Consider the following 19,742-nt stretch of genomic DNA (forward strand, 5'->3'; position numbering starts at 1 on the left):
GAAAGAAGTAACAGGCAGAAGAGAGTATGGCGGAATACGCAGTGTCTCGTTCCCTCTCGGGGAACTATGGTTACATACGTAACCCGAGACGTTCCCCTTCTAGGGAACTTCAACACTGCGTCTAACCAGAACGCTAGGGGAACGCAATACCCACTAGGCCAGACTCACTGCTGACTGTGAACGCACACTACGCAGTGAGAATAGAGGACCCTGGTGAGGGGTCTACATCGAGTTGATAGTGACGCACAAATGTATGTGGAGTCGACCATCCTGCCGCCAAACAAATGTCAGAAAGGGCTGAGCCCGAAAAAGAAGCTTTGGAGGCCCCGACAGCCCTTGTGGAGTGGGCCTTAACAAATTTAGGTGCAGGGCGTCCAGCAGCCTGATAGGTAAATGAGATAGTCTCAACTATCCAATTACTTATTGTCTGCTCATTTGCCGGACTCCCCCTTTTTGAGGGTCCGAAGCAGACCAGTAACTGTTCACTCTTTCTCCAGTTGATAACCCGGTTAACATATGTATTCAGAGCTCTAACTGGGCAGAGTAAGTTTAACTTCTCTTGGTCCGACGACTGAAATGGGGGCGGGTGAAAGGCCTGTAGCACAGCAGGTCTCGCCACATGAGTGGGCACCTTAGGCACGTACCCCGGTCTGGGATAAAGAAAGGCTTTGGACATGCCTGGAGCAAACTCCAGAAATGAAGGTGCAACCGACAAAGCCTGGAGGTCACCAACCCTTTTCAAGGAAGAAATAGCTAATAAGAAAGCTGTTTTTAGTGTCAGAAACTTATCTGACGCCTCCTGCAGTGGCTCAAATGGGGGAACAGAGATGCCCTCGAGCACCAATGTTAAATCCCATGTCGGTACCCTGTGTGTGCTGACAGGCCCTAGCCTTATGGCTCCACGAAGGAAGCGACGAATTAGCGGATCCTGTCCTAGTGACTCATCATCTAGGGGAGAACGGTAGGCCGCTATAGCTGACACGTACACTCTCAGAGTGGATGCAGCTAACCCAGCAGACAGGCGATCTTGGAGAAATTCCAGCACTGAGGCTACCTGGCAGCTGACTGGGTTCAGCTGGTGTTCTCTGCACCAAGCTGAAAAGAGAGCCCATTTTAGGGCATAAAGCTTCCTTGTGGAGGGAGCCCTGGAGCTTAGAATGGTCTGAGCAACCTCGGTTGACAGTCCATACTCTATGAGGTGGGCCCCCTCAGAGGCCACACCCACAGTTTCCACAGGTCGGGTCGGGGATGAAGTATCATTCCTCCCGCCTGGGACAGAAGGTCCCTCCTGATGGGGATCTCCCACGGGAGACCCGCCAGCAGGGATATGAGGTCCGAAAACCAAATTCTGGTAGGCCAAAATGGGGCTACCAGCAGTAACTGTACTCCGTCTTGACGGATTCTCTCCAGGACTCCTGGGAGCAAAGCGACCGGGGGAAAAGCATACAGACGTAGCCTCGGCCATGTCTGAACCATGGCATCCAGTCCCAGAGGGGCTGGATGCGAGAGAGAAAACCACAGTACGCAATGCGTGGTCTCTTGGGAAGCAAACAGGTCTACCTGCGCTTTTCCGAATCTTTCCCAAATGGTCTCCACCACCTCGGGGTGAAGTTTCCATTCCCCGGATCTCACCCCCTGCCTTGACAGGAGATCTGCTCCCATATTTAGATGGCCCGGGACATACATTGCCCTGATGGACAGAATTTTGTTCTGGGCCCACAGGAGGATCCGATGTGCTAGTTTGCATAGCATTCGAGACCTCAAACCCCCCTGATGGTTGATGTAAGAGACCACCGATGTGTTGTCCGTGCGGACTAAAATATGATGGCCCCTTAGATCTGGGAGAAAGTGTTTTAAGGCCAGAAACACGGCCATCATCTCCAGGCAGTTTATGTGCCAGTAACGATGATGTTCTCCCCATCGTCCCGCTGCGGGAAGCCCCCTCAGGGTTGCTCCCCAGCCCGTTAGAGAAGCATCTGTCATAAGCATAACACGATGACAGACAGCCCCCAACATTGGGCCCTGGGACAGGAACCAGGGCATTTTCCACATACTTAAGGCTCGAAGGCAGCGCCGCGAGATCTTGATCATGCGGAAAGGATTCCCTTTGAGGGAAAACCCCCTGGATTTGAGCCACCACTGCAGGGGTCTCATGTACAGCAGACCGAACGGAATTACGCTGGCTGCTGCTGCCATGAGACCCAACAACCTCTGAAAGTGTTTCACAGTGATGAACTGGCCTAGTTTGACTCTGTGTACGGCTGACTGAATCGAAGCGATTCGTGGCGGGGACAGACGTGCTCGCATCGTCATGGAGTCCCATAGCACACCTAAAAAAATGGTCATCCTGGCTGGAACAAGCACACTTTTTGCGGTGTTCAACCGAAACCCCAACCTCCTGATATGGGTGAGAACGACATCTCGATGCCGAACTGCCATATCGTAAGTCTGAGCTAGAATTAGCCAATCGTCTATGTAGTTTAGGATACGTATACCCTGCATACGAAGTGGAGCTAGTGCCGCTTCGACTACTTTGGTGAAGGTTCGAGGTGACAGAGCTAGGCCGAATGGAAGAACCCGATACTGGAACGCTTCGCCCCCGAAAGCGAACCTCAGGTATTTCCTGTGTTGGGGAAGGATGGAAATATGAAAGTATGCGTCTTTCAGGTCTATCGTCACGAACCAGTCCTCGGACTGAATTTGTGACACCACGTTTTTGATGGTTAACATCCTGAACCTGAGGGCCCCGACGGACCGATTAAGATTTCTCAGATCTAATATGGGACGCAATCCCCCATCCTTTTTGGGAACTATAAAATACCGGCTGTAAAACCCTGACTCTCTGTCGAGTGGGGGAACACGCTCTATTGCGCCTTTCTTTAATAGAGCCAGTACTTCCTGTTCCATAACCAGAGCCTGTTCTGGCTTCACTACGGTGGGTGTAATACCATTGAAGTGCGGTGGGCGTGCACAAAACTGTATTTTGTAGCCATGTTCCACTGTGAACAGGACCCACTGAGACACCATCGGCAGGTGTTTCCACGCTGCCAGAAAATGTGCTAGGGGTACCAGCCTCTCGAGACTGGCCTCTGGTTGCTCTTGGACCCCCCGAAGAGGGGGTGGGGTCCCCAATGCCCTCAGACACTGAGGAACGCCCACCCCGGGAGACACAGAACCCCCCACCAGCATACGTGGTGAGGTGGTCTCTCCCTTTCTCCACGGACCCTTGTTTAGTGAGGGCGTCGAATAGTGCTCTCGATGTCCAGGGGGGCCTTGGGAAGCCTGACTCCCAACACGTCAGGACTTCCTTTTATCCTTCGCCTTCCTCGAAACTATTATAGTCCTCGTGGGAATTTTAGGGGAAGGCTCAGGCTGAGAGCGTGCTCTCCAGGCCCTCTTTTTCTGAGGGGGAGCCCGGGAAGCCACGCTCTCTTTTTGTACTGCACGGTATGAGGAGCTGGTTGACGGCTGGGGCTGTCTTTTAACAGCCCCTTGACTTTTTGGTCTTGGGGGAAGAAAGTCCCCGAGGGAGCTCGAGCGTTTTTTGACTCGGTCAAAGGATTCGGCGACACGATCGACGGCGTTGCCAAAGAGCCCTGAGCTCGATATTGGAGCGTCCAGGAAAATAGCTCTGTCTGTTTCTGACACCTCTGCTTGTGTCAGCCAGAGGTGCCGCTCAGTAGTCACCAGGGTGGCCATAGATCGCCCCAAACTAGAGGCCGCCTCTTTAGTAGCCCTTAAAGCTAAATCCGACGCCCGAAGAGCTTCTCGAAGCTGTTCGGGTGTCGCTCCCCCGCCATCTAGGCACTCTTTAATTAGGTCAGCCTGATATGCCTGCAACACTGACATAGTGTGCAGGCATCCGACAGACTGACCAGCCGTCATAAATGCTTTGCCGATAAGACCTGATGTTAATCTTAATGGTCTAGACGACAAAGGAGGGACCCTTGCAGATTTTAAATCTGGACGCAGATGACGCGCTAAATCTTCTTCTATTAAAGGCATTTCTTTACATGCTTTTTCCCCAAGCCCACGAACTGCTGAATAAATAACCGTTTTCGGTGTCATTAAACGTGCTGAATAAGGATTTCCCCATGATCTCGTAACAGCCTCATGTAGCTCGGGGCAAAAGGGGAGGTCCCTCAGTGGAGGATCTACTCTGCTGGGTAATTCTCTTTCATCCAGCATTCCTGTCAGACGCAGCTGTTGCTGCTCACGTGCTGGCTGCCACTCTATTACGTCAAACCTGTCAGCAGCACGTGAAATCACCTCCACTAACTCCTCATATTCCACTGACTGGGGCGGCAGAGTCCCCGACCCTCTTTGCGTTTGCTGCTGCAGCGTCTCTGTTTCCTCGGAAACGGAGGACGCCGCCCTCCCACGAGGCGCAGAAGAAACCGCAGAGCGTGCTTCTGACGCTCCCGAAGGAGGATTAGATCTCACGGATCCAGAAAGAGAAAGGACAGAGTCCGTCTCCATCTCATCCGCCAGATCTAGCTGCGAACCCCACGACCGAAGTCGACGCTCAGCCTCAGCACGAGCGGGACCCGAACCGCGAGGGGAACGCGCCACGGGAGCTTTATTAAAAAACTCCCTTCTACTACGCAGCACTTTGCGGGAGAGAGCGTCACAGTGCCCACAGTCAGCATTCTCAAATGCTGCCAGGGCATGCTCCTCTCCCAAACACTCTAAACACATATCATGTGAGTCACCAGCCGTAATAAAGCGAGGGCATGGAGGCACACAACGTTTAAAGTTTTTTTCTGCCATATCAAAACAAAAAAGTAAGTTGTCAGTTTTTTTGTTTTTGTGTATGCAAGTCAGTAATGAAAGTTCGCTGAAAGAGGGTGTATTTTCACGTGCGTGCTTCTTGAAAGCAAAGAAGTTGATACTGAATGCTCAGTACAGGCTTTTATACTCTCTGGTCTGACGACACCTGCTTAATTACATTAGATTGATTTCACATGTGCTTCAAGACGCGTATAAAAGAGGTGTTCTCCTAGCGTTCTGGTTAGACGCAGTGTTGAAGTTCCCTAGAAGGGGAACTTCATTATAAGGAACTGTAATCCCTATACTTTTATTCTATAACTAATCCTCTGAAAAAGTCCTTTAACCAGTTACTAAGTAATATCCCCCAACACTGGATATCTAATGCAGAATTGTGTGAATGATGGTGGGCTTCACCTGTGTCGGTGGTGGGTGTATCGGGTGTGTTAACGGCGTGCGCGGGAGCCTCTCTCCAGGCTCGCTCCAGGCTGTTGTGCTGCTTTGCTAGCTGCTCGATGGTCTCCTCCAGGTGGGTGCGCTGCTCACGCTCATGCTGAAGTACTCGCTGCCATCTGCGGCTGTGGCTCTCTGCCAGCTCCAGGAAATCCCGGCATGCCTGCAATGGATGATACGAGACATGGGATGAACTTCAACACCGAAATTTTGCTATTAAATTAAAAACGTATGTTGCAGGTATCAAAGTACAACGTTGTAGCTAAAACTGTACAACATGGAACTAGCAAAGCCAAGGGTTTGATAAGCAGAGAACACATGAAGTAATATCTTGTAATCAAGTGTGCATGAATTCAAATATCTTTAGTTTAACCCCAACCTGTCAAGACATCTTCATTTACAATGTAGATTTTGTCAAAGAAGCTTTACATCAGGGTTTCTGCAGGTTCCATCAAGTCAAATTTAAGACTTTTTAAGACCCTTTTAAGACTTATGAAGATTTTTTCTAATGGCCCATTGTTATCATGAGGAATCATGTGATTGTTTTTAGTTTTTTGAGGGGAATTTGTTGTAAAAATGTCGAACAGCTGATGTGAATTGTATCTCTTTGCAATAAAAAAACTTAAATATAAATAAATAAAGATTTATTGAGATGTATTGTTGGTAACTGGATAGATGCCGGCCCCAAATTGAGTAGCTTTACTTGGACAAAGCAAAATCAACACTTGTTTAAAATGATTTAATACATTTACAAATAAATTTAAGAAGTTCTAAGACTTTTTAGGAGCCAGCGGCCACCCTGTACCTAGAAAGTATGAATAAAAAGCCATAACAATGTTTCAGATTGTGGAACATATTCATCTCTTCAGGCTTTGTAGAATTGTAGAATGAAAGTGTTATATTCAGTTCACTTCAATGCCAAAGTGAAAGAAGGAACCACCGATTAAGACATATGTGACCCAGATAATCATCTAAAGTATTTTAATGTGATCCAAGCTTATTGTATCTCTTTTGATCATACAATAGTAATAATAATAATACATTTTATTTATAGTGCGCTTTTCTCAAACCCAAAGTGGTACAAGGCATACAAGGCAAACAGTAATAAAGCAGAACAATAAAAACAGTAAAAACATCACAATAAGACAATAAAACATGAACAATAAAATAGAATAATTAAATTGCCAAAAATAATCAATCTAAGTTATAAGCAACAGTAAAAAGGTGAGTCTTAAGAAGTTTCTTAAAACAGACCACGGAAGCGGCATTCCTGATGCTGATGGGTAGACCATTCCATAGCTTAGGCGCACTGTATGAAAAGGCTCTATCACCCATAGTCTTTAGTTTACAACGTGGCTGATACAGCATAAGTCCAAATAAAGAACGAAGTTTGCGGGTGGGAGTGGCAAGAGTTACCGGGTCATCAAATGTAATCAGGTGCAATTTTAAAAAATTTATGCATGATCTGTCCAACAGGCAACATGTAAATACTAAATAGGAGTGGGCTAAGGACAGATCCTGCCGCAGCAGGACAGTCTGAGATCTATGATCACCCAAACAGACAAACATATATACAAAATACAATTCACAGTTTGTTTGGTTTAGTACAATGTAAAACCCAATCAGTTTAGGTAACAAACCTTTTGAGGAAACCGATTAAAACAAACCATTTAAGTTCAAAAACCAATCCTAATGAGTACTGTGAACTTCATCTATTTGAGTAAACGAAGCTATTTGAGCACAGTAAAATCCAATAAATGAAGAGAACTCAAACCAGCTGAGGACTGTAAAACTCAATAAGTTAAGGCAACTCAAACCATTTGAGATAACTGATTGCTACAAACCATTTGAGTTAAAAAAAAAACTATCCTATATGAGTACTGTAAACTTACTCCATTTAATAACCTCTTTATTACCTTCAACACTGAGTTCAAAACTCTTTTCAAATGAGTAATGAGTAATTTCATATGAGTAGAATTAACTTTCAGTAAAGTCTGAATTAACTACACTTATTTCATTTGATAAAGCTGACTGTTGGATTTTACAGTGCATGTATGGTTTTGACTCAAATGTTATCATTTGTTTTTTTTTATAAAGATTTGATAACATTCCTTCCGAATTTCCAGTAAAAACTGTAATTTAAGCTTCTACTCATCAGAAAATAACAATGTGTCAGAACTGCAAATGGGTTGATTTGTTGTAATTGGAAACTAGCTTGTTTTTTTTTTAACTTTTCTGGAGCTAAAACATCTGTATTATTTTGTCTAAACATGCTGTAAATACTGACCAAGAACCTGTGGATTATTTAAAATACATTTACTTGCAAATATGATGCGGATAGTTATTGTACGAGCCAGCACAGTGGTTCACCTAATGGTCACTGATTTGAGTCCCATCTGGGTCAGAAGGCATCTCTGTACGCCAAAGACATGCAGTATAGGTAAACTAAATTGGCTATAGTGAATTTGTGTGTAGGTGTGTGTAAATGTGAGAATGTATGGGTGTTTCCCAGAGCTGGGTTGTAGCTGGAAGGACATACGGACATAAAATATACGGAAGAATAATTGGTGGTTCATTCTGCTGGTGACCCCTGATAAATCAGGGACTATGTCTGTGTTATTATTACAATTATTATACTTGTATTAATTTAATACATTAAAATAGTACTTTAATATTATCAAACTATAACTTATTTCATAAAAAAATGCAATCATTATTAATTTTTTACTACTTTGTATAATGGATTCCAGAGATGTAAAACAAATTCTGCCTCGGCAGCTTCATCCTTTCTCTGTATTCCCTCACTACAGTATCTCCATCGTGATAGTCCTGCTTCCCAATTCTCTAGGGATCTTATCGGTCCTCCCGCCGCAGGCAGCACACATGAATTCAGCTGTTTCCTCATTACCGCTCCGGTCGCCCTTATAAAAATCATCCCCACAGGAAAACCATGGAAATACCTTCCTCTCTCTTGTCATTTTTCTTCAGCCTTATCTCTCCACACTTCTATTTGTTTACTGCTCTTGTTGAAATGTCTAGGAAACGTCTCACAACCAAAAGTGTTTTGCAACATCTAAGAAATAATACGTGACTGACGACCACGACCGAAATGTCAAGTAGTTTATAAATGTGATCATGAGTTGTAAATCTGGTGGTTAAACTGAAAGCAGAAATGAAAGAGTTGATATGATGGCCAGTGCACAATCAGAAACACGCAGACTGTCTGAGTCATGATTTTTTTAGTTAAGTCTCTGACTAGCAGTATTGAGCAATGCAAGCATGCAGGAGAGGTTACTATTGGTCAATAACACAGAATAGTCACTTGTATGATAAAGAAAACTTTAGCAAACGTTTAAAGCCCATTTACACATGAGATATGATCATTTTGATGATAAAAATTGAGGTATAGTCCACATCTCACATATATAATGATAAAGGCTCAAAACAACTATATTGTTGGAATGTTTTATCTTGTGATGAAAGATTTATGTTAACAACCAATCACAATCCAGCATTCTCCTTAAGCGCTCAGTCATTTAAAGGGTCATGAAGTCCTCCTTTTACAGTTCAAGTCTACCTCAGAATTAAAAAAAAAATGCTTTATGATGGGCGTGGAGTGCAGTGAGCAGAGGGAGGAGTAGGCGTGGCTGGCGGAGCAGGGGAAAAAGAGGGGAACGAACAACTGTCAGTTGGCTCACCAGCTCAAGATAAAAAAAATTAAATACAAAAGTTTACAAAGTTAAAATGCAATAAATAAACAGTAAGTAATTTAATGCCCTATCTAGTGCACTGGATAAGCTATTCGTAATTTCATATAACATATTACCACAATTTGTTATATCATTACAAAATATGGATATGCTATCCATCTCAGATGCAGAAAAGCTAGTCCATGCTTTTATGACTTCTAGGCTGGATTACTGTAATGCTCTGTTTGCTGGCTGCCCTGCATCCTCCAATAACAAACTTCAGCTAGTACAAAATGCAGCTGCCAGATTTTTTACAAGGTCTAGAAAATATGATCATATCACCCCAATTTTATCCTCCTTACACTGGCTGCCTTTTAAGTTTCATATTGATTTTAAAATATTGCTTTTAACTAGGGGAGTGTGAACCTACACTGGTCTCACAGTTCGGTTCAGTTTCGATTATCATGCAATTGATTCGGTTAAATTCGATATCTCGGTGCGTCACGGTGCATTGACGATGCTTTACATACATAATTAGATTTTTCTTCACAACACAAGACTTTTTTATTAAAATCTATAAACATATTAATATTTATATATTATTTGTGATACAATATTGTCCTTTAATACAAGCAGTAAGATTTAGGAACTGTACCTTTAATTTTACCTGCTCAAAGAAAACTGAGCGGCCTTGTTCAGTGTCAATGAAAGTCTTTCCAACAAACTCACAAGCAGTTGAACTGTGCATAATTATGTAACTTTTTCAAGTAGTTGGAGTGTTTTAATTAGTCGCCCTCGCCTCCTTTGCCATAGTATTCTACTGCGACATCGCTCATAGGAGATAAATTACCTCCGTACGTAATAACTGGTTATGATCTATTACTGAACCGATATCGAATTGTCTCCATCTGCATGGGGGTGCACCAAATAAACAATTTATTTTGACACCCCTACTTCTTACCTGTAAAGCTTTAAATAATCTAGCTCCTGTTTATCTAACCAACCTTCTGTCTCGCTACCACCCAACCCGCTCTTTAAGATCTCAAAACTCTGGTAGTGCATCAGGTAGTACATACAGTAGAACAGAAAAGTCAAGTAAAGGGGGTCGAGCCTTCTCATTTATGGCTCCTTAACTCTGGAATAGTCTTCCTGATAATGTCGAGGCTCAGACACACTCTTGCAGTTCAAAACTAGTTTAAAGACCTATAGTTTTAGTAAAGCATACACTCAATGCATCTCACAGCCTGGCAGGTCTGTTCATATCTGTCATCAGAAAGCACGTGCAGTCATGAATAATTCAGAAGCAGGGTCTTCTCATAGGATAGAAAAACCCAGTCTATAAATAACGGAGAGAAATCGACACGTCATCTCTGGACAGGCAGATACACTCAAAAAAAAAAATATTTTTTACTTGTTACAACTTTTTTTTTTTTTTTTTAATTAGCTGAAATAACACAATTCTTGAGATTTCATTGGCACAACTTAATTTTTTATGTTCAATCCCCATAAATTTGTTGAAAGTTAACTTAATCAATTTGTGTTGAGACAACATAAATAAACTGTGTGGAACCTTGCATTTTTTACAGTGCAGCGCTACGTCAAGGATTTTGATTCCACCCCAAAAAATTATTTTAAACCCAAAAGATGAAATTAGCTGACAAAAGCTCAAAACTATCCAGTTTTCCCTACATGTAAAGCTGACAGGTGCTAACGTTGTCTTAATTGATGATCAACACACACAAATCTGTTATTATCAGATTTACTCCAGAAGTACTCCAGGGTGTCTTGAACCTTTAAGCTACAGATATTAAAACTACACTCTAAAAATGCTTGACTGGTTACATTTATTAAAAGTAAATTGAGGAGAAGTTTTGAATGTACTATCAAAAATATGATGTTGATAGCATGAGTATAGATCAAGCTGTGAATCAGCTTGTCAGGTAAATATGTAAATTTATCAAACATGTTGTGGTAAATGACCATGGGATAAAGCATGCATGAGAAACACTGCTTAAAAAAAGAGAAGAGAATAAAAACTGAAAAAACAACAGTTATGTTTCTGAATTCTTCAGATAGAAAACTAACTAATAAAACAACACTGCAGACAATATCGTGCCATTATTCACCTCAATTTAATTATTCTGATTTATTCAAAAGCAAGCACTGAATGAGGAAAACATAGCATTTCCCCCTCCACATACAGTGAAATGTATGACAAATGCCATGTTTCCTGCTGCTTATTAAGAAAAATAACCGACACGCATGCTGGTCTGACTAAAAATAACCAACACACTCTACCTCAGTATCTGTGAAAGCATCTCTCTCAGCTGAGCTCATCAATCATGTTAATAACGGAGACTACAGTACAGCCACAAAATCATTAAAGCAGCTCACAGTCACATGCAAACACATCTTTTACTCTCTACTCTGCATCTCTGACTTGATCAACGTGTCTTTGTCAATCTCTCGTCTCCCATGGCACAACTCATCTGACTAAACCCAGTGTGCTGGCCTTACCAGGAGGCATGGGGACTCAACTGTTCTCAATTTATAACAAAATAAACAAAGAATCAATGTCCAAAATGCAACTTTTGCCATACCTGACAATCAAGAAAGCTGTAAGATTCTCAAGTCATCATCGGTTGATGATAATTTCAAACTCATGTGTTAAAAAGGTATACCATTAACCTATATGGTTTAAAAAAACACTTGACAAGTCTTTAAGAGTTCACCATTAGCTGATGATTGATAATCTATTTGGCATGCTGTCCTAGGAGAAATCCCTAAGCACAAACGATCCTCGAGCCTGGAGCTCCCTCCTGATTGAAGATCCTGATTGATGGCTAGAGCTTGTTTATAGTGCCAGTTTGTTCAATTTGCCTATGTCCCATGTCTCTGGACTGTGAGAGGAAACTAGGGAACACGGGGGGAAACCCATGCGAGCACGAGGAGAACATGTAAACTCTGCACAGAAATGTCAGCTGGCCTGGTAAGGACTTGAACCGGTGACATTCTTGCTTTAATGAAACAGTGTTAACCACTGGGCCGCCGTGCCGCCCTGTCTAGAAAGGAAGGGGTGGAAGGGGAAAGATACTGAGGTAAGAAATTCTGGCTATTTATGGTGAGTTAGTAATTGACTGATTGGTTAATGATGTTGTATTAGCTAATGCTAGGCCAGCTGTGTTCAACCATAAGCACACGCTCCTCTCGAAATCAGTTTATAAATAAACCACACTTACTTTAGCTGGATGTGCTGGTTTTACTAGACATGCTATTTATTATTTATATTTAGTGGGATTATTTGGGTGTTTTTAATCGCATATTCAAGACAGGTCACTTTTTACTTGCAGTGTCATAAGTAAAAGAATTTATGTTACATAAAGAACAATATGAACCACATGATGCATGATGCCACATCAATTTGTTAAGACAAACTTTATTTCAGGTCTCATTGTTAATTATTTGAGGCAAAACTGAGACAACTGAGATGAGTAACATGTCTTTTAACACATTTTAAGCTATCATTTCATTAATTAGTGGCAGAATTCTATTCTTATTTTTTGCCTGAAAGGAGTAGTTGAATTAAAAATGCGATTATTATTTACTCATCCTCTTCTTATTCCAGACTTGTTTGAACACAAAGGAAAAAATTCTTAAGATTACTGGGAAAAACAGTCATTGACTTCCATAGTATTTACCATAGATTATGGATGTCAACGGCTTTGTATTTCCAACACTCTTCAGAATATATTGTTTTGTGTTTGACTGAAGAAAAAAAATTAATTAAGTTTATAACCACTTATAAACATAAAGTTTAGAACCACTTAATTCCAATCAAATGTTGAGGACATTTTCATTTTGGTGTGAACTATCCCTTTAAACTCTGTATTATGTTTGTGCCCCTAAAAGTTTCCAGTCAGCTCAAATGTTTTATTTACTGATATCCAAGCTGATTTTTACCCTGTGCAGAACATAGTTTAAAAGCTCTAATATACTTGCGCAAATTCTGTACACACAGAAATCATCAAAGGCAGCTCTTACCTGTCTGGTGAGTGTCCAGAGCTTTGCTGAGAGATAGAGAGAGATTCCTCTGTGTTATACACAGCACATGACTGTGGCTTCCTAACACGTTTATGAAACTACAGCCCATCACCTTTAACATAAGCAACACTTCCACTTTTTTTTCTGCTGAGTGAGGCCCTGAGGCCCAGACTGCTCGTGACTTCAGGAAGAGTTTAGAGGAAAGACACGCATGTGTGTCGTACATCCTCATATCCGAGAAATGCCCTTTACATGAGCTGAGTGGAGTGTGAGCCATGTGATGTGGTGTGTGAAATCTCTGGATGTTTCACTTTATTTAAGGAAATGGCCAATGTGGTCCAATAATATTTTAATAAATATGTCAAAGTTGAATAGATTTTCTTAAATTTTTTGAAGTGTTGCTTGGGTTTGTGAAACTAATTACAAAAATAACTATTTTAAATAGAAGTTTTGTCACCATTTACTCATCCTTTACTTAATTTAAAACTTTGAATTGAACACAAACACACAATTTTTTTTTTGAAAAAAGTTGGAAACCTCTAACCATTCACTTCTATTATATTTGCGCTTTTTACTATGGATGTCGGTGGTTACCAGTCTCCAGCAATCTTCATCTTGTGTTATAAGTTTACTGTTTATATTCTTAAGATTCTTACCTTATTTATGTTCAACAGAAAAAAGAAACCCAAAAAGGTTTGAAACAACTTGAAGGAGAGTTTATTAGTTTTAGGTGAACTAAGTCACGTGGCGCAGTAGGCAGTGCTGTCGCCTCACAGCAAGAAGGTCACTGGTTCGAGCCTCCGCTGGGTCAGTTGGTGTTTCTGTGTGGAGTTTGCATGCACTCCCTGCGTTTGCGTGGGTTTCCTCTGGGTGCTCTGGTTTCCCCCACAGTCCAAAGACATCTGGTATAGGTGATTTGGGTAGGCTAAATTGCCCATAGGGAATGAGTGTGTATGGATGTTTCCTAGAGATGGGTTGCAGCTGGAAGGGCATCCGCTGATAAAAACATGTGCTGGATAAGTTGGCGGTTCATTTTGCTGTGGCTAAGCCGAAAAGAAAATGAATGAATGAATAAATGGGTAAACAATCCCTTTAAACAACATAGAGGCAGATGTTCAGAATGTTACATTATTTTAAGTAAAATATTAAACCTACAGTAGATGCATCTGCAAGCAAATTCTGGCTGATTTTACCTCCAAAATAATCCTTTGGAGGTTTAGAAACTGTTAATAAAATTATTTCTGCTGGTTCACACCGTTTGTGATCCACAAATGTTTGAAACCCAGAAAAATCTTGAACATTTCCTTTAATTAGTGCCTGCACTGAGGTGTTTAGAACAACAATAAGAAACATAGATTTGCTTGAACAGTTTGTCTTGTTTATGTTCGCAAGTTCATGTGCTGTTATTTTGTTATATTCGGTTGTCTTTGGTCTGTTGATTCAGTTAAACCACACTAGAGTTCATCTGGAAGCAAGCCGAGATACATCTTTTCATAAGTTTCAGTCTGGCTGTTTGCTGCACAGCAAAGGTTTAGATGACAGGATTCACACTTATAAAAATAAACTGCACTGATAGAGCAATAACATCAGAGTTTGTTTAATCAAACCAAACCTGCCAAGTGTGAACACACCATAAGTGACCAATATCTGTTTGGGGCCACTGTAGACCCAGACCCAGACTGCCGCTTTCTCTCAGTGGATGTAGGGGTGGATAAAGGTTAAGTAGGATAATATATAATATTTATTTTTAAAATGCATCATAAGTGTCACAAAAACTTAATGTGTACTATTTGGTATTCACCCTTATCACTTCACCTCTGTAGTCTATTGACCAGAGGTACCCAAAGTAGGGCCTGCAGGGAACCTTTGGTTCGCCCCACCATCCCATCTGAAGAGAGAGTATTAATGTTATAGTTAGGGCGAATGCCTTTGACAGAGACCGTCATTTCCAATTTAATGTAACCTTTTGTTTCTGTTTGATTGAGGAGCTACAAAAAAGACAACTGAAATGAAATGTTGTAAATGAATCAGACTTACAAAATGTAACTGCCACTTGACAGATAGAGGACAATGCACAAGACATCAGCAAGCAAATCAAGGCAAAGGCAGGAGCAGCTTGATCTATTCAGCACTGATCTCCATCGTGTTATAAATTGGATTGTTAATGTCTTTACTACAATAAGTTTATTAGAAAAGGTTAAATGATACAGCATCATTAATTAATATGTTTTAAAACAACACTTTCTAGTTATTTTAAAATATTAGCAAATAAATTTGAGAATTTCAAATGACAGACGTTCCATTTTGGTTACTTTTCCACACAACCTAAAATTAACCAAATACCAACATCTAATGATGTTACAGCTTGACATTGTGTGGATGTTACCACTATGACGTCTATCAAACAATGGATTTTGGTTTCTATACCTGACGAATAAATGTCAGTATTTGACATCAATATGACCTTGGTTTAAGATGTTGGCTCGACGTTGGATTTTGGTTAATTTCCAACACAACCTAAAATCAATCAAACATCAACATCATTTAACATTGTTATTCAACCGCAAAATAACATTGTTCTAAGGCACTAGTGACCTAAACTTAACCTCCTATTAATGTCCTTATTGTCCTATGACATTGTGTGTCTGCTGGGAAGCTACTTATTATGCAAACGCATAATTTCGTTTCTTAGTTATACAGTTAAAACAGTCATACCTGATGGATAAATCTCCTTCTGATTGACATTTAGTTCAACAATTCTAAAATTCACTGCAGTTGAAAAGTATCTGTTTGTAATTGGCAATAATCTTTTTCGCAATAAAGACATATAGAATTTAACAAAACATTTTTTTTTATTTGAAATAAATGTTTTTTACACATCAAAAAATGAGCATCTGTTTTAAACATTGAAAATATCAGGAAAAAAATCTCAAGTCTGACTGCACTTATGCCAGCTTTAACATAACAGAAATAAATTACACTTTAAAATCTATATAAAAAAAGAAAATTGTCTTTTTAAATCATAATACTAATTCATAATATTGTTTTACTGCATTTTAAACTAATCAATTCAGCATTAGTGAGCATTTCACCATTTTCTAAATAGCCTGATTGACAATGAACTTTTAAACAGAAAAAGTAACCCTAACCCATCTCAGAAATCCTTCACAGCCAGAGAGAGTCAGGTGACATCAAGAGATATTCCCTCTTCTTGATTCAAACACAGACGTACATTATTTAAACTAAGATGATCAGTTTCTCCCTCACACACACACAGACACACACACACACACACACACACACACACACACACACACACACACACACACACACACACACACACACACACACACACACACACACACACACACACACACACACACACACGCTCCTGTCCTGTTCCTCTCATTATAACTGCAGCAGCTCAGCCTAGCCAAGTGTTTTAATGAGCTCCTGCTATTCTGCACTTTTTATTATGTGTCTGTATTCCTGTTCAGCTGGCTATTAATCATTTTCCGAGATGAACAAAAGAAGAGTCCACACAGCTGACCAAACAGAGGTCTCCCTAATGAATGTGTTAAAGCTTATATATTGTACAACGACACTCGGGTCTCGACTGCTGCCTCCAGGCTAATGTTTCCTGCTAATCTCGAAGAGTAAAGGAAACACTACCCGTTAATAACGGATCCTTACAAAGACTTTTTATAAAATCATGCTTCAAGAACTGTACTGGAAGAATCTAGTTATTTATCTAGTAACGCGGACTTGCAAACTTGAAAGTACAATGTTTAGATTTTGCTTTTTATTTAGAGAAATGTTATGTCTTAATCATTCATTTTTGAAGAGTGTTTTATATTTCATTAATATTTATCTTGGATTTCTTTTCTTTTTTTCCTTCTTTTTTTTTAAATACTCTGCTAGTTGAAGCACTTTGTCATTATCATTGCCAATATTAAGCCAAGTATAATCGTTTGTTTTTGGTTCCATTCAGGTATCACTTTATTTTGAGGGTCCCTTTAATGCATTTTGTTGAATTTAAGTTGCATTTGCATCTACATGCCAACTAATTCTCAATAGATTATAAGTAGACTGTCAGGTTAGGGATAGGGTTAGTGTAAGTTGACATGTACAGGACTTGCCAAGTTTCTTATAGCCAGTTAAATGTTAAACGAGCAGTATCAGCAAATATTAAGCAGACAGTCTACTAATACTCAAATGAGAATTAATTGGCATGTAGTTGCAATGCAACTTTTAGTCATATGTGCTATAGGGACCATAACAATAAAGTCTTACCCAATTTGGAATATCCACAACCATTGCAGAGCCGCAGGGATCAGAGACAGGCTCCAGCTTGGCCTCCCCCTGATCCATTATCTTGTAATTCTACTTCGTCAATAAAACATTTGCCCTATAGTTTTACATAAAGTGAGAAAAATGATCACATATCAATAGGGACGGTAATGAAGTACTGAGACTATACTTTATTGGTAGTTCAATTTAAAAATGATAAATAATAAAAGATGAGCTCTGACATTAACAGTTCTGCGATCAGTACTGGAGTATTATTGCTAACTAAACTTTGCCTTACAGTAGCATAATTTAACTGACCAACCTTTTTCTAATTTGCAATATTTGATATTTGTCTACACTGTTGGCAATCTCACGTGAGAAATATTCATCACCCAACAGTACGACGAGCGCACCAAGTCTAAAAGCTTTCAGTTTTTGGCTGTGCAAGCGCACTCAGTGGAGGCTCGCACTGCGGACACTCATGCCAAGCGCACGCACATAACATTAGACTCACACGCACACAGGCTTGCGCTTATAGAGTGATGACAGTGGAAAGAACCAAACAGTCAAAAGTTTGGTTTCTCGAGTGGACACCGACACTGCTCATTGCAACATACACAACAAATTGCTTTCTTGTAAAAGCAGAAACACAAGCAATCTGTCTAAGCATCTTCCAAAAGTGCATTAACCGCTGACAAATGCAAAGTTTTTAACTGCTTAGATATTAACAGTACATCATCCACATTTTCAGGTATGTATGCTAGCAGTCAGTCATATAAGGTCTCTCTAATATAGTATAATATTAATAGTTTAATAAACACGCACATTCAGTAACTGAAATTAGTATTTTGTTCTGCAGTAGCCTAAATAAAGCTTAAACATTAAAAATGCTTTTACATCACTGCATTTACAAAAAGATGAATAATAAAACTACACTCTGCTTATTAAGAAATAATAAAAAAAGCTCATTTTTACATTGCAAGAAGATCCAAAACTTTATTGAATTTTAATCTTAAAGACAGTTATTTATGTGAATGTGTTAAAGATAATTTATAAAAATTAACCAAAGTTGATTGTTTAACAGCATCTTGTAAATCAAATAGGGTGTTTTCAACTGCAGGGAGCACAAAAAGCCAAGAAAGGTCCTGACTTCCTGCCAGAAAAGGTAAACGTTGATTTTTCTCCAGAAGAATGATTAAAAACAGAGTCATTTACAGCCTACCTGGATGCTCCTACTGTGCTCCTTCAAACCATTGTACATTCTTTTACAGATTTGTTTTATTTATTTGTTTTACAATTACTTGTTTCATTTAATTTTACATGAAAAAAGGTAATAATAAAATAAATTGTTGCTGATTGTTTAAAAACACTACAAAAAGTACAAATAGGAGTACTGTTAAAGTAAAAAAAAAACGATAATTGGTATGGATATAAGTAGTAATACTGTTAAAACCTTAACGATACCCATCCCTACATATTATTGAGTAGATTTTCAGGTATATACTTTAAAATGTATAAAACAGTTCTCTCTATGTGGACAATCATATAAACTATTAATTGATTGAACTTACAGAAATAGTACAATATTTTAATATTTATCATTCATTCATTTTCATTTCGGCTTAGTCTCTTTATTAATCTGGGGTCGCCACAGCGGAATGAACCGGCAACTTATCCAGCATATGTTTTATGCAGTGGATGCCCTTCCAGCAGCAACCCATCTCTGGGAAACATCCATACACACTCATATACTATGGACAATTTAGCCAACCCAATTCACCGTGACCACATGTCCAGGGAAACCGGAGCACCCGGAGGAATGCAATCCGATTGCAGAGAGTACATGCATACTCCACACAGAAATGCCAACTGACCCAGCTGAGGCTCGAACCAGCGACCTTCTTGCTGTGAGGTGACAGCACTTCCTACTGTGCCACCGTGTCGCCTGTGACATTTATCTTTTTCAGGATATAGAATGACTTATATGGGATATGGGGTTTTTGTCGCAGACCGAATGTGGACCAGACTTTTAAGCAGTGGCACAAAACTGAAGGGGGGTTTGTAACAACAATCAGAATTCTAATATAGTCAACTGTATATTAATTAAGAACGCACAAAATCTAAATATATACTATGAGACTGCATTCACCTAAGCTTGGCAGAGATTGATAAGTTCATGAAAGTCAAAATGAGAACACACAAAATGAACTCACCTTTGATATTGATTTTCATGAGTGTGAGTAGTGATACCTACCCAAAATTTGATTTAGGAAATCAAAGACACAGAGGACATCCACAAAAGCTAAAGCAATTCCTAGACCTGTATTGATCACAGAAGCGGAGGCAAGTTCTACCTTCATCGATTTCAGACAAAAAAGAAAAACATCATTGATCTAGGTATTTGAATGAACATTTGACTTTAGAGTCACGCTGAACATAACATCTGAACACAGATTCTGTTTCTGGAGGATTATTCAGAGTTTCACAAATTTCCGTTTGTTT

The 19,742-nt window shown here is 40.1% G+C and overlaps 1 protein-coding gene across 14 annotated transcripts in view; it reads right to left on the reverse strand.

The window, feature by feature from the left end:
• Positions 1–19,742, reverse strand: part of osbp2b (oxysterol binding protein 2b) — a 142,475-nt gene that overhangs the window by 20,711 nt on the left and 102,022 nt on the right. For 13 of the 14 annotated variants that reach the window (XR_012406001.1, XR_002458776.2, XR_012405999.1 and 10 more), the window contains one exon: positions 5,185–5,383. Coding sequence is in view for 6 of the 14 variants with exons in the window: in XM_021476216.2 (XP_021331891.1) it covers positions 5,185–5,383 (199 nt within the window). In the remaining 8 variants the exon portion in view is untranslated. Of the gene's footprint in view, positions 1–5,184; positions 5,384–12,950; positions 13,043–19,742 lie in introns of those variants that run through there. The other variant, XM_073950574.1, reaches the window with a different exon arrangement.

This window comes from Danio rerio, chromosome 5 (genome assembly GCF_049306965.1).
Source record: "Danio rerio strain Tuebingen ecotype United States chromosome 5, GRCz12tu, whole genome shotgun sequence".
Classification (NCBI taxonomy): Eukaryota; Metazoa; Chordata; class Actinopteri; order Cypriniformes; family Danionidae; genus Danio; species Danio rerio.